This window comes from Solanum stenotomum, chromosome 2, assembly GCF_019186545.1.
Source record: "Solanum stenotomum isolate F172 chromosome 2, ASM1918654v1, whole genome shotgun sequence".
In the NCBI taxonomy this organism is placed as follows: Eukaryota; Viridiplantae; Streptophyta; class Magnoliopsida; order Solanales; family Solanaceae; genus Solanum; species Solanum stenotomum.
This window is the reverse complement of record NC_064283.1, coordinates 323,719-339,041: the sequence shown is the minus strand read 5'-3', so window position 1 is coordinate 339,041 and position 15,323 is coordinate 323,719. Positions and strand designations below refer to the sequence as shown.

The 15,323-nt window shown below is 33.2% G+C and overlaps 2 protein-coding genes across 3 annotated transcripts; one reads left to right on the top strand and one right to left on the bottom strand.

The window, feature by feature from the left end:
* Positions 1-40: 40 nt before the first annotated feature.
* Positions 41-5,582, bottom strand: LOC125854437 (monosaccharide-sensing protein 2-like). 2 transcript variants are annotated; one of them, XM_049533981.1, is made up of 6 exons: positions 5,229-5,582; positions 4,911-5,037; positions 3,677-4,237; positions 1,992-2,932; positions 1,207-1,394; positions 41-487 (listed from the first exon to the last, which is right to left on the bottom strand). In XM_049533981.1, exons 2-6 carry the CDS (start codon positions 4,987-4,989, stop codon positions 43-45), a joined length of 2,214 nt encoding a protein of 737 aa, XP_049389938.1. In that variant the 5' UTR covers positions 4,990-5,037; positions 5,229-5,582; the 3' UTR covers positions 41-42. The 2 variants fall into 2 exon arrangements, with proteins under 2 accessions (XP_049389938.1, XP_049389939.1); XM_049533982.1 differs by having other exon boundaries at positions 5,452-5,568.
* A 6,152-nt stretch (positions 5,583-11,734) lies between these two features.
* On the top strand, positions 11,735-14,601 carry LOC125854438 (protein CUP-SHAPED COTYLEDON 3). Its single transcript, XM_049533983.1, has 3 exons — positions 11,735-12,073; positions 12,981-13,255; positions 13,847-14,601. Exons 1-3 carry the CDS (start codon positions 11,866-11,868, stop codon positions 14,417-14,419), a joined length of 1,056 nt encoding a protein of 351 aa, XP_049389940.1. The 5' UTR covers positions 11,735-11,865; the 3' UTR covers positions 14,420-14,601.
* The last annotated feature ends 722 nt before the right edge of the window (positions 14,602-15,323 follow it).

Here is a 15,323-nt window from a genome sequence, read left to right as displayed (position 1 = left end):
TTACTACATACTCGTAGTAAATCCGACAGAAGATACCTTAAACTACTCATGCTTCGCGATAGCAGCTTGTCTTGCACCAACAGCGAAGAACTCTGTAATGACTTCTAAGGGCATGCCTCTGGTTTCAGGAACCCTCAAGAAGACGAAAATCCAAGAAATGACACATACAATGGCATAAATACCAAAAACTCCAGATAAGCCAATCGAGTTGAGCATCACAGGCAGTGTGTAAGTCACAATGACATCACATATCCAGAAGACAAGAGCACAGATGGCGATGCACAAACCACGAACCCTTGTTGGGAAAATTTCTGAGCAGAGGATATTTGGGATTGGTCCATAGCCCGTTACAAAGAAGCAAAAGTAGAGAATCACGCAAATAGTAGAAACGACTGCATGAGCCACACTCCCGAGGTTGACAGTGTTACCAATGACAAGACAGATGAGTGATAGTATGAGAACAGGAATAGTGTACAGCAGCAGCGACCTGCAATTTATCATTTTAATGACACATTCGACAGCATAAAATAAATAATACAACGATGAAGAGTTTGTATTTCTTTATTATAATCAATCAACAACAACATACACAGTGTAATCCACAAGTGGTGTCTAGGGAGGATAGGTTGTACGGAGACCTTACTTCTACCTTGGAAGGTAGAGAGGTTGTTCCAATATACCCTCGACTCAAGGAAAAGCATTTTCAAAGAAGTTTAAGATGATATATAGCTTGTGTATTGTACAAGTAGTAAACAGAAAATATATTAAGTAATACTAGTTGAAAAGTTAGTTAGACAGAGAACATCTCATCTACATCTAAATTGGATTAGTTAATTAAATTTGAATTATTGAAATGTATAAACTTTGAGTAACTAATTGTTAACAGAATGATGTCACACATCTTTGTTGTGTAAATTTGTCAGAGAGAATACTATCTGTCACGAAACACAACTCAAAAACTAACCAATTTGAAATTTGGTCTCATTGCAGGTAGGGCATCGATTTTCCAACCTTGGATATATATATATATATATAAAAATAAATTCCGAGGAGACTACCAGAACATATATAAGGAAAAAATATGGTCCTACATGCAAATCGAGACTCACTGCACATATTTCATGGATTTTCCAGCAATAAATCTTGAGGACATAACCAAAACCATCCTTAATCTAATGCAGAAGAAAGGAATCAAGAGAACATTACCTTCTGCCAGCCACATCCATGAATCGCATTGCAATAGCTACAGAAGGGAGCATCAGGAAGTTTGTTAACGCACTGATGAGGAAGGATGCTGAGTCTGATGCGATGCCAAAGTTAGAAAGAAGTACTCCTACACCTGCCTGCTCAAGGATTTGAGGAGTGTAGTACATGACTCCATTTATACCGGAAAACTGCAGACAAAATATTACAGTCGTAAGATGGCAACATTCCAAGCCTTAATGTCTAATAACAGTGACCAGTGCCTCAATAATTTGGGATTATTAATTACAAGGTAGTTCTCATTATAAAACTACATAATAAAGAGAGTACAGAAGAAGAGACTCTGTAAAGATAACAAAAGAAAATACACTAATGGAGAAAATGATTCATCCCCACCCTATTGACAAAGTTGAGCTAAACATAAAAAAAAAACTGCAGAGTTGTTTGTTGCGAGGATAATAATGCTTCAGATAGACACACACCAAAACATTTCCTTAAAACTTAATAAATTAGACGTTATAAAGGTAAGCTACTTTGTATCTGCTTCCAGATAAATGATAAGAGGATGTGCTGTGTAGTTTGGTCAAGTACTCCTTACATGATCCTACACTAATCACAATCCCAAGATACTTATATTTAAAGAAGAAACAGAATGCTCAACTCCAAGGATATAATGTATTTGAAACTAGGTCCATTTCGTTAGCATTCAAGGACTTTGTAGCTATCAAATTTAATCCTAGTAAAACAACCAAAAGAAGCAACAGAATGATAAAAGAATAATACTCCACCTGTTGCAATATTTGAATTCCAATTCCAACAATAAGCGCTCGCTTGACTCCAGGTTCAAGAAGAGCAGCCCAACTCGGACCTTTTGAAGCAGTTTCAGATGGATGGACCATCGCTGGTCCCACAGGATGCTGATCCATAAGTTCCTTTGAGTAAAGTGCAGGCTGACTTACCAAAGCCGCAGCTTGTATGAATTCACCATCTTCAGGAATATCACCACCAGGGACTGAAACGAGAGACCCACGTCGAGAGCCAGGGCCTGCCTCCTGATGCAAATATATCCTTTTGAAGCCTCCTTCTTTAGTTCCATCTTCACCTTCCCTTTCAGACCATTTCCATGCCAACTGCCAACCACCACCAATGCCCATGCTGCCTACACCCTCTCCAGCATTGCCTTGCATAAGGCTGCTATGCCGCCTCACGCTCAGAGTGCTGCCATGGGGATGAGGGACTACGGTTTCCACAGCGGTTGTTTGACGTGATATCAATGGACTTTGTAGATTGTCATCAGAATCTGCACCGCCATCCGAAGGATAATCATCACCTTCTCTCTGCAGACTCTCCTCATCCCAGTGATCATCTTTGACATGAGGATCCATGGTGCTGATCATGCTTCCGAAATTGGGGAATAGCATGCTTCTCATACTTCCTGTATCAGGGAGATTCTCATGGACACTACCAAATAGAGTCACAAGAGGATCCATAAGAGGCACACTCTGCTGCACCATGCTCCCTTGCCTGGACACAAGAGCTAGACTACTCTGTCCAGTAACTGGCCTGGCCACCCACGAGAGGCCTTCCTCTGGGCCATACAACTTGATATGATCTTTGTCAGTAGCCAGGTCCTGATCGTCAGTAAGCTCATTAGCTGGACCAATGATATACTCTTCTATAGATGGTTCAATGCCAACTGCCAAACCCTCAACAAGCAATGCCATCTCCCCTATGCACAGAATCGTCAACAAAATCAATATGATGAAATCAGTGTCTCTAACAAATAGGATTCAGTAGATGAATATGAAAGAACTTAAAAGAAGAGTATTCTACTGACTAGAGAACCAGAGAGAGAGAGAGATAGAGAGAGAGAGAGAGATGGTGAGCCTTATTGCCTCCAAGGAAATAAATCCTAAAAGGAAGGAATCAGGGAATATTGGATAGCGTTGGTAGGTATCCATATTGTCTTTTGATATGGTATAATATATTGAGTACATGTTTACATGTTCTCCAGTTCCTGATTTCTCACTTATATGGAAGTAACTCAAATAATTTATGAAAGATAGTAGAATCTGGGAGAAAGAAAATATAGAAAATGAGTGATTACAAATCAATAAACCAATCGATAAGCAACTCTGACATTTTTCCTTCAAAAAATAAACTTTGGAAAGAATTTGACAAAGATAGGCACCGACTGAATAGTGAATAGTTAAGAGGGGTAAAAAATGGATAACGATAAATAATAGAGGAAGCTAAAGTTTAGATGCATTCCTATTTTGGGAGCTACTCCCTAGCAGATTGTGAAATCAGCATGAACGTTACAAAACGAGTTATACTAAATATTTATACCACTACTTTCACCGATCTAACAAAATCCCTGAGAAAGCACAATCCACAGTCAACATATTCTGAACATTTAAATAGCCAGCTGACACAAAAGGGAATTGTTTCCAAAGAATAGCAGATAGCATACCTGAAACATCCTCTATGCCACGCAATTTCTGCAAAACTTGTTTTGCCTCGACCATTCTTCCTTTACTGACTAGCCATCGAGGAGACTCAGGCAAATAAAGTACAACTAATACGAAATAGATAAGAGAAGGAATTGAAAGAACACCCAACATCAATCGCCAACTCGGCGCTGTCATTAAGGACATTCCGAAAATCATGCAGTAGGCCAAGAACATTCCACCAGAACCAGTGAACTGTGGAAGAGTATTCAGTGACCCTCGTATTTCTGATGGAGCAGTCTCAGATATATATAGGGGGACCAGAGTAACCGCTAAGCCGATTCCAAATCCATCTAATAGTCTAGCTATAAGCAGGACATAGACATTAGGGGACCACAACATTATTAAGCCACTAAGGAAATAAAGCATGGATGACATAATAAGCATAGGGCGACGACCAATACTGTCAGCTATGGATCCAGAACAAGTTGTGACAAGTGTGGCTCCAATGAGTGACATCGCAACAACAAGTCCTTCCACTGAAGCATCCAAAGTAAGCTCCTTCTTTATGTAAACAACAGCTCCTGCAGGTTTCAATTGTAGAAGACTTAGAATACCAAACATGTATAAAACTCTTGTAGGGATTTAATTCTGCATGTTCGTGGAAATAATGCAACTAGGAAAACATAATGATTGAAAATACTACTCCCTTCGTTTCAATTGTTTGTCTTACTTTCCTTTTTAGTCCGTTTAAAAAATAATGTTTTTGGCCACTCTTTACTTCTAACATTTCACATGACATGTTTAAGACTGACCGCAAGATTAAAGAGCACTTTGATATATTCTATATATCTTTAGTTTAAGACCACGAGATCAAAAAGTTTTCTTTACTCTCTTAAACTCTGTGCCAAGTCGAAACCAGACAATCAAATTGAAACAGACAAAGTACAAAACAAAATGCAAGAACACTTGCATATCATTAGTTGCAGATTTATACTGAAACGAAAATAACTCAATAGCAGAAAACTCTGCATTGAACTATCTCGCAACTTCTTTATAATAAATAAAATTCAGTATATGCTATTCCACCACAACAATTTAAGAAAGATAACAACTCAAATTCATTATATGCTATTACACCACAACATTTTTACTAATTGGAAAGATAACAATTCAAACTCAGTATATGCTATTCCACCACAACAATTTAACTAATTGGAAAGCTAACAATTCAAATAAAGAGTAAACAATGTTTACCAGCAATAGTAGCATTATCCCAACCCTGCAAAAAGTTTCCAATTGTCGCGGCAAGCGCAACTAACACAGCACCATTCATCTTTTCCAGTACTAGTAGCACACAAGTCAATCAAATTTTGAACTATACCTGCAAATTAAGAACACTTATAACTCAATCCACCAAAACCACAGATCTAAACTTCACACTACAAAATTGCCATTAGTAAAAAACATACAATTCTTGACAAAAACTAAAATCATATACATGGGAAAGTTGTCATTAACACTAACAAGTCTAAAAACAGTAAACTGAGGAATCCCAAGCAGAAAAGATTGTACCTTTAGATGGCTGAATTCGATTAGAGAAAGTAAAAGCCAAAAGTGGTCGAGCCAGCTACTATATACTCAAAATTCAAGAAGTACAGAAAGGGTATATTCTAAACAGTTTGGAATTGGAGTTAATCAGCAGAAAAAAAGATTTCCCATCTCAGAAAACAGGACAAACAAGTTTGGTTTTATGAATCTTTATGGCTAGACAAAGAGGGTGATAAAAACAACATAAACAAAACCAACCGCCTTTCAACATAAACCTAAGACATCATTAAAAAGGTTTTGTCTTTGTAAATCCCAGAAGCTTAAACTGAAAAATATCTTCAAGAAAGTTTTGATCTTTTTTTTTTTTTTGTCCAAGATTTAATTTTTTTATAGTAAAAATATAGTGGTAGTAAGCTAAAGGGGGAAAAAAGAATATAGAATAAAGAATAACTAAAGTTAAAGATTAAAATGGAAGTAGCCAAGAAGACAAAAAGGGAACAGCTAAGCTTGACCTTTCCAGGTTCTATTAAATGGATCTCAATTGTGTCCCTCAAATTATACTATTTTCCATTACTCCAACTTCATAATGATTTTTTAGTTTTAAAGCTAAAGTTCTTCCTTTTATGTGTTTTAAAGAAGTTTAATAGTTAATAAAGTATAGTCTTTGATTAAGATGAGTATAAAATTACAAAATGATGTTTACAACGTGTTTCTTTTATTATTACTAGTATTTTATCGTGAAGTGTATGATGACTTGAATTTAAGATTTTTTAGATTCAATTCATTAAAGTTAGTATTTTAGTCACATATTGATATTGTCTTCAAAATACCCTTTAGTTTTTACTCAATTATGTATATTTGTAGTATCAGAATTTCAACCACATGATTGTTTTTATGAGTCTCGATATGTATGGCTAACTATGATAGAATAAATTTAACTTAAATAGAACTCATCTATATCAAATAGAGCGGAATTGTTAAAAAAAAAAAAATCCTAAGATTAAATAGGAGGAGAAGCTAAAAGTTAATTGTAGATATGCTTATATGAAAATCTTTCTTAAATAATGATTTTATGAATATGTCATTAAATGATTATATTTTTGGAGCATTTTGAAACTTAAGCCTTTATTTCAAATGAAACTAATATTGTAGCATATATAATAATTTAGTAAGAGAATCATGTCAAAATTAAACTAATTAGTGCTAATTGATGTGATGTTTGCCAAAACAAAAAAGAAAATTTTTAAAAGTTAAGCCGCATCATGGATGTTTTAGAGCCGTTGGCCTTTAATCATTGCTATTAATAATAATAGTCTTAACATAAAGCAAAATCCCATTATTATCATAACCACTCTACTGATGTTATTTTGGCAAAATTAAAAGCTGAGACGAAATGAGAATTTTAATTTTATGAATTTTGAATCGATGATTTGAAGTGTTGATAATTGAGTTTGAAACTTAACTTGTGTATGTATTTGAAACTTCTTCCTACAAAATACTATATGAGCAAAAGTTACTGATTTCAACTAAACTTGTACTTAGACTTCTAGCTCCGCCGACTTATTTTTTCTTTAATCAACCACTAATGAACTTGACAACTCTATTCAACCGCTAATGAATTTGACAACTCTATTAATTTTTGTCTGCCAAATTAAAATTCGTTTTTCTTTCTCAGTGAATCCTAGATTAATCAATCAAAGTGTTAATGTAATGAAATTAGGCATTATGTATATTTTGTATATTTTTCCAATCTTGGAAATCTCAGGCTGTGTTACACTTTTTCTAAAAAAACGTCTTAGCATGGACTACTTTGAAAGATCAGTTTTATTTTCTTCCATAATATCCAAGCTGGAATATTATTAGATTCATAAATAATTGGATAGATACGTTTAGAATATTCCTTAAATATAAAAGTCGTGTTATTTTATAATTGAATCAACTTTAAAAAATCAAGAAACCTGAATTTAAGAATTTATCGATAGGTAATGTCCAAGTCTCAACTAAAGGGTGGATGACATGTCAATTAAAAAGACAGACATCCTTATTAGATGACGAAATGAATTTTAAAATTTGTTGACATTCTCTTTCAAAAAAAGGTACTATTAATAATCTCATAGTTAACAAAAACATTGAAAGAACTCTCAATAATTTAGCTAGGTAGGCTTTGGTAGGTACATGTCCCTTTAGTGAATAACTTCGTGTTGTTGTTCAAAGTTGTGATAGGCGAATTTAGAATTTTAATTTAACGAATATGGATTGTTAGTTCATCAATTAACAATGATTCAATAAATATTAAAAGTACATATTTTCAATAACAATACATGTATATTAGCTACGAAAACCATAGCCCACAGGGCATGGATTAGATGGTCCATGACTCCATCTGGGCTTACCTTATTAACTCCACTTTATGGGCCAACTAATGGTCCAATTGGTATTCCAAAAGTATGTGGGAAAAATTACGCGATACAACAAACATAACCCTTATATTTACTTGAAATAAAAGTATTTTTTAAAAGGAAAAATTATATAAAATAACAAACTATTAATTCAAAATAAATGCAATAACAACGATTTCATTTAATTCTAATCCGTAGCAAATACTTTGCCATTTGCCTCTCCCCAGAAATCTCGCTCGCCACTCTTCCTATCTCGCTCGTCTCTCTCACTTTATACAAACACAAATATATAAATTATGTTTGTATAAAGCGAGAGAAAACTATATATACAAATACATACCTCTTCATCCTATACACTTATAATTATACAATACAAATCTTCCCCTGCCTAGTTATCTTTTGTCTTTCGCTCTTTCTTGCTTTATTCAAACACAAATTATGCAAAATACAATGTATAATTTGTGTTGTATAAGCGAGAGATATTTGATATACAAATGTTTTAATTTGATTCAATTGTATACAAATTCAAAATTTCTGCAGATATACAAACACAATCATTGATACATGTACATAGTAGTTACATATATACAATTATCTAACCGATATATCTATACAATCGCTGCGTTTTTTATACAAACGATGCATGCCTGCGATTTATACAAATGAGATGATCCATATATTTGCTATGTAGCGCAAATAACAAAATATAGCTATAGCGCACTAATATGATTTTTAAACTTAAAATTTACTCTTTTTAAAATGATATATATATAGCAAGAATTTTGATTTTAGTAGCAAATACACTCACGATCCATACACATATCTCCTTATTTCAAAAATGTAATATAAGTGTATCGCATAAAATACAATAACATACAAGTAATTTTTGGTGGAGGTTTTGGTGATAATACACGTGAATTTTCTAACAAATCATTTCATTACAAATTTACAATATTTTTAATTTGCTTAAGCACGAATATAATAAATTTCACTTCCGTGCTAATACAATATATTATGAAATATCGACATTTTAAAAAAAAAAAAAAAAAAAAAACTTTAAGCAATTATGCAGCAGAAGTTGTCTGTGTTATTAGTGGTCCCGACTCCTGCATATTTTTCAAGTTTGTGGAAGAAAAGAGGTCTGTTAGATAGGGCAGTTAGAGACATTAAATGAAGGGAAATATCACCTTCCCTGGGACAACGCCGAATCTAATTTTTTTTTTTTATTTCGTTTAAAAAGGTTATATATTTTATATTTAATAATAATTTTATTTTATTTTTAATAAAATAATTTACTATAAATAAAATTACACAAATATCTATAACTCATTATAAACTACACATTTTATAAAGAAATATTTTTTTCCCCTTACTAGGTGGCTAGCGGGTAGTGAATAGTGGTGATATATGGTGGTGCGTGGCTATTATTGGTGGAGACAAGTTTAATTAATCTGATGACAGCCGCCCTCACACGTGCATTCTGCCATCCCCTGCTACCTAAACCTAATATAACTAGCTACAAATTATATAAAATAGTAGTAATAGTCAAATTTAAAATAACATGATCCGAAAATCTAGTTCATTGCATAGATAGTACGTACTATATGTATTATTAATTAAATAGACAAGTCTTGTTATGGTCCGTGCATGCTATGCTTGGATATAAAAATGAAGAGAGGTAAAACTAAACCAAAACATATGGTTGCAAATAGAAGACATAATACATAAATATGAACTTTAACTTGGTTTCATCGGATAACTATGCCCTCCACCTTTGAGTTTGTACAAGTAGACATTTAAATTTGTATAAAATTAAACAAGTAAACACACGTATTCTACATGACATAATACACGTATGACGTCATATATGACACAAAATTGCCATGTAGGGTGTCATGTAGGATGAATGTGTCTATTTATTCAGTTTTATACAAGTTTAAATGTTTATTTGTGCACACACAAAGTTAAACGTCATAGTTACCTGCTGATGTCAAATTAAGGATCATGTTTATGTATTATGCTTAAATAGAAATCGTAGCTAATGTGTAGAGTAATATAGTTAGTATTTAGCGTATGCAGAGGTCCTTTTTATATATATATATATATATATATATATATATGTGCACTAAGGGCGTGTAGTCTCCATCAATGGTACGTACCAACATGGCCATTGTAATATTATTGTCTATTGAGGACGGCGCTCAAGTAGTCACACATTGTTTTCCAATTAAATTCCAGATGTGAGATCTACCCACCAACACTCTTTATTTATTCAGATACTACAACGTTCGTAACTAACATATAAACGGTAGTAATATTATAGCCTGTTCAAGTTGTTATTCTCTTTGATATTGCCTTCTCTCATCATACATTATAACAATTATATATACTATCTAAAAGTTTAAAGTGTTAGAAAAAAACGAAATACTTCATATACTAGATATGAAAGAAATAATTGAAGAAAAAGTATGGATGGCAGAGGAGCAGGTTAATGTACGTGTGCAACTGCATATAAATCTTCATTCAGATTTCTTTTATGTTATAAAATTATATTTTTAGATGCTGAGGCCCCTGCCACTATATGTTATAGCTTGGTACTGACTAGTAAGTAGATTGTGTTAATTATAGAGTAAAGTGTAGTTAACTTAATTAGGCTTACGTGAGAGATCCAACTTCCTTTACAGCTTTTTCCTTTTAACAGTCTCTGCACATACTACTTCTTACTTACAATTTATTTGTATTATTACCCACACGTGTATCCTAATTAATGGTACTATATATCTACAATTATATAGTATCACCTAATCTAATTAACATTAAATGCATTTTTTCTCATAAATTATAAGTTCACTGAAATACTCCACTCTGAATTAGTCACATTATTATATTACAAGTTCATCACTTTTTAAGACCTACCCCAGTAAATTATTTTCACATACATTAGGAACTTGATTACCCTGAATATATATACATTACATGAATGGTCTTAAATGCAACGAACGACAATGAACTTACACGATAATAATATACGCAGTGTAATTTCATAATTGACAGTCACATAAATCACATGATAGGGGATTACGCGAAAAATTGCAAACACGTGCTGATACTAAAACGGGTATGAGGCGTTAAACTATCCCAAGTCTAAACCGCAGGACAACAAGACAACACACGACTAATTAACTACTTATATTTTATCCTGATTTGTGACCTTCCAATCCTCTTGAACATGCGCCATATCCTATCTAATTAATTCTCCTCAATACTTCTTTTGGTCTACCTAAACCCTTGTCGAATTCACAATTGTCAACCTCTCGCACATCTTCATTAAGGCCTCTTCATATGCCTGAATTATCTCTGCCTCACTTTACTCATCTTATCCACCATTGAAGTCATGACTCCTACCTTATCCTATATGTCTTCATTCTAATCTTATCCTTCCTCATATGTTCACACATTCCCATTTTTGTACCCACAATTTCTGGATTTGCGAATTCTTAACAGTCCAACACTCCTTCCTATACATCGTATACTCGATCTAACCACCTCATAACTCCCAAAACGAATTCTCATTTCATCCAACCCACGATGCTAATACAATATGTAACATTTTTATCAGTCTCTCCCCCCGTTACCATCCCAAATTACAATAAAGAAAAAGGATTGAAGCTAAAGCAACATATATTTTGGGATTGGAATCATAATAAATACTAAGATATATAGTGATATCATATATAACGTCGTTTTCCTAGTGTAGAGCACTCTATGTGTGTGATTAAGGCCATCTGCCCAAAAAAATACTAATAGTATATCTGACTACAACAGTACAGAATGGTACTCGTATGTTAAAAAACATACTCACACACGCACGCATAAATCTCTCTCTTCTCTTTCCACCAAACCAAATTTCTGCATTTACTTTCTCTCTCTCTCTCCAAAGGCCAAAATCTCTCGTTTTCCTAAATGTATCTATTGCTATCTGCATTCTCTATTTACTTTTACCTATTTTAGTACCCCTCACCTTGCATTATTCAATTACATTATTACCCCGGCCACCACTTGTTCCCTAACCTCATTATATAGTATTACTCTCTTCTCTCACACTTGCCTTTCAATTCTCCTTTGGTTTCAGTGTCTATTTTGTTTTGTTTTGTACTATATAAATAAATGCATGCTACCTCCACTTTAATAATTTGTTGTTATTATTATAACCACATACATATCTTGAAAATAAATCAATCACTTTTAGAGTTAGAGAAGAGATGTTGGCAATGGAAGAAATATTGTGTGAACTGAATAGAGAGGAGATGATAAATGAACAAGGTCTTCCACCTGGTTTTAGGTTTCATCCTACTGATGAAGAGCTTATCACTTTTTACTTAGCCTCTAAGGTCTTCAATGCTACTTTTTCTGCTGGTATTCAAATTCCTCAAGTTGATCTCAACAGATGTGAGCCCTGGGAACTTCCAGGTACATAATATTATACATACTTATTCAAACTTTTTAGAAACTTGAAAATTTCAGGTTTTTAAGTTTGTGTCTGAACATGATGAAAATAATTTGAAGTTTTGTAAGTAGAAGATCAAAATCAGTATTTCCTCAACTTGTAAATATTATCTTATCAAATTTCATAGTCAAAATTTAAAAATAAATTCTTAATTAATTAATTACAAGAAAATAAAAGTAATTAATTACTCAAAAAGAAGCTTGTGTGTTTTTTTAAAATCACCCTTATAATTTGTCCCCAGAATGGTTTTTGGGTTTGTCTCGTGTGTTGTAACATATGGCGGAATTTATATACTATATGACAGAGAATAGAGATACTAGCTGTTTAATGTAATTCTCTATGGCTTTTGTCATTAGAAATATTTAATGAGAGACCATATATTATATTCTTTTCCATTAATATTTGCTACCTTTACAACATCATATATAGTATTAATTGTCTAAATACTTCCAAGATCTTCTTCTCATATATTCTCATCATGAGTATTTTATTTTTTTGGAAATTATTAGACATATCTCTCTTTGATATTATATCTTCATATCATTAATGAGATACCAACTTTTCATAATAATACATGTACCCTTTGACCATTCCCCATTATTTGTTGGAAAAAATAAAATATCTTGCTCATCTCTCATCATTAACTCAAACGGATTCAAAATTTTCAGTAAATACTAGAAAAAGAATAATTTAGAGGTTCTAGATAGTGAATTTCTTAACATAACCGACCCCATATCATATGTGATACGTTAACTCCATTACTTATGACTAGTCTATTATTGTTAGTCAAAATTACTAAATTCTACCAAATTTGTAACTCGCAATGTATATATGTGAAATAATTTAATTTTGGAAGTGAAATTATTACAGAAGTGGCAAAGATGGGTGAAAGAGAGTGGTATTTTTTTAGCTTGAGGGACCGGAAATACCCAACCGGGTTAAGGACGAACCGGGCAACCGGAGCGGGTTATTGGAAAGCAACCGGTAAAGACCGTGAAGTTTACAGTGCAACTAACGGAGCACTCCTTGGAATGAAGAAAACACTTGTTTTTTACAAAGGAAGAGCTCCAAGGGGTGAGAAAACTAAGTGGGTTATGCATGAATACCGTCTTGACGGTGATTTCTCTTACCGTTACTCTTCTAAGGTACATTTTGCCTTCATTTTTAATTTTACTTAAATATAATATACATATATAATTGTTGGGTGTATGAGTTTTTGTCCTTTTTGGGGTTGACTTATTATAAAGTCTCGTGATATGTAAATTCATGATGTGAATTGATTGATGGATGGATGGATTGATAGATGAATGATGGTGTTTTTATATACTATTTATTCACAATTTTCTGATTCATAAAAATCTAACATTAATGTATAGTGAAAAATCATGTTGATGTTAATAATTTCACGTTGAAGGGATTCCCTAACCTAACCTAAATTAAACTAGGAGTGATATTCATGAATTGCTGTGACTTGAAATATATTTAGAGAACTACTCTATTACGTTAGAGAAGCATAAATGTTACTATTACTTGAGTTATGTGAAGGTTACTAATTATTATCGGAAACAACGTTTCTATTTTGAAGCTAGGTAGGAATAAAGTTTATGTGCACTACTCTATTTATTACATTGAATATGTAATTATTGTTGCTTGGTATAAGTTTAGGACATTTTGGGAGAATGTGATGAGCAACATGAGTTGTTAGGTGCTTTAATGTGATTTAATATGGTTGGCAGGAGGAATGGGTGATATGCAGAATACTACACAAAGTAGGGGAGAAGAAAAATGCAATATATGAAGGGGCAGGTAGTGGTGGTGGGTCTACATACCCTACTTTAAAAACATGGTCATCATCAGCAGTGAATTCACCTTTAACAACAAATCCAAAAACATTACAAATATCACACAATAACCTTTATCTATTTCAGCACCATGAAAATGACCTATTGAAATCCCTCTTTAATGTTTCCCAAACAACAAACCTATTACCAATGAATAATAATGTTGCCTTTTCCTCAACCAAAAGATACAAAGACAACAAACAAGAGGAGGATATGACAAACAAAAACTCATCCAATAGCGTTGTGATCAATCAACAAATTTGCATGAAATCATCACAAGGCAACTACTTATCTTCTCCGTTATGTTACAACAATAACGATCAAAATGATTTTGTGATGAATTCCGATTGGAGTAGTAGTTTAGCGGGAATGGAGGAGGGGATTATACCATGCAATTATTTCAATAATGTTGTGATGGATAGTTGTCCCATCAAAATTGCTGCAGAATCTTGGCCTCTCCATCTCTAGTAGTATGTAGCTATGACTAGTGTTATGTCATCCCTATAATATAAAGAGCTACCCTTTAGCTATATGTAATTAATTCAGGTTGCTTTATTCTGAAACCTGCATGTTGCTTGTTCCTTTAGTTTTTTTCATTTATGTAAGAAAAATATTATATATATAACCTTGTCTATTACTTACTCCGTTTTAATTTGTTTGTTACTAGTATATAATAGTTTGATGTAAGATTTAATACGTAAAGCTATTGAGTGTGTTTTGATGATGTCTGTAGTTAGATTTATATTTAAGGGTGATTTAAGAATTGACTATATATGCATATGAGATTGGAACCCGACCCGTCACTTCTCATGATTGCTAAATTCTGTGCAAATGGTGATAGAGAATTTGGTGATTGATTTTAATATGATTTGTAATTAATCCATCAAATCAGTTAAGTTAAGCATGATATATTTGCCATTACTTTCATGCCACAAACTTTTTAATTTCATGTAGCTTTAAATAGTAACGATTTGGTACAATTTGTTAGTGATTGATGAACATGATAGTTAGATTGAATATAAGATGAAGTTATACAAATCTTTCATCGATTTTGACTATGCCTGCCGGTGTCTCTTTATCATTTTTGCTTTGCTGCTCAACGTAAAATAAAAATGATCAATTTAATTTTGTCAAAAATGTTGAGTTGTTACCGACTAAGAAAGAAGTTGAAAACCACTTGACTATAAAGAGAACAATTGACCAATTCGGAAGTAAAAAACAAGAATGAAAGGAAAAGATTGATGTATTGACAACCAATCCTCACAGTCAGTTACGGCAAGGGCAAGCATTTTTCATCGATCTAGTGGCTAGTGAATCAACTAGAACCAAGTATCTATTTTGCAACGATAATGTTGATTGGGCTCATTCCCAA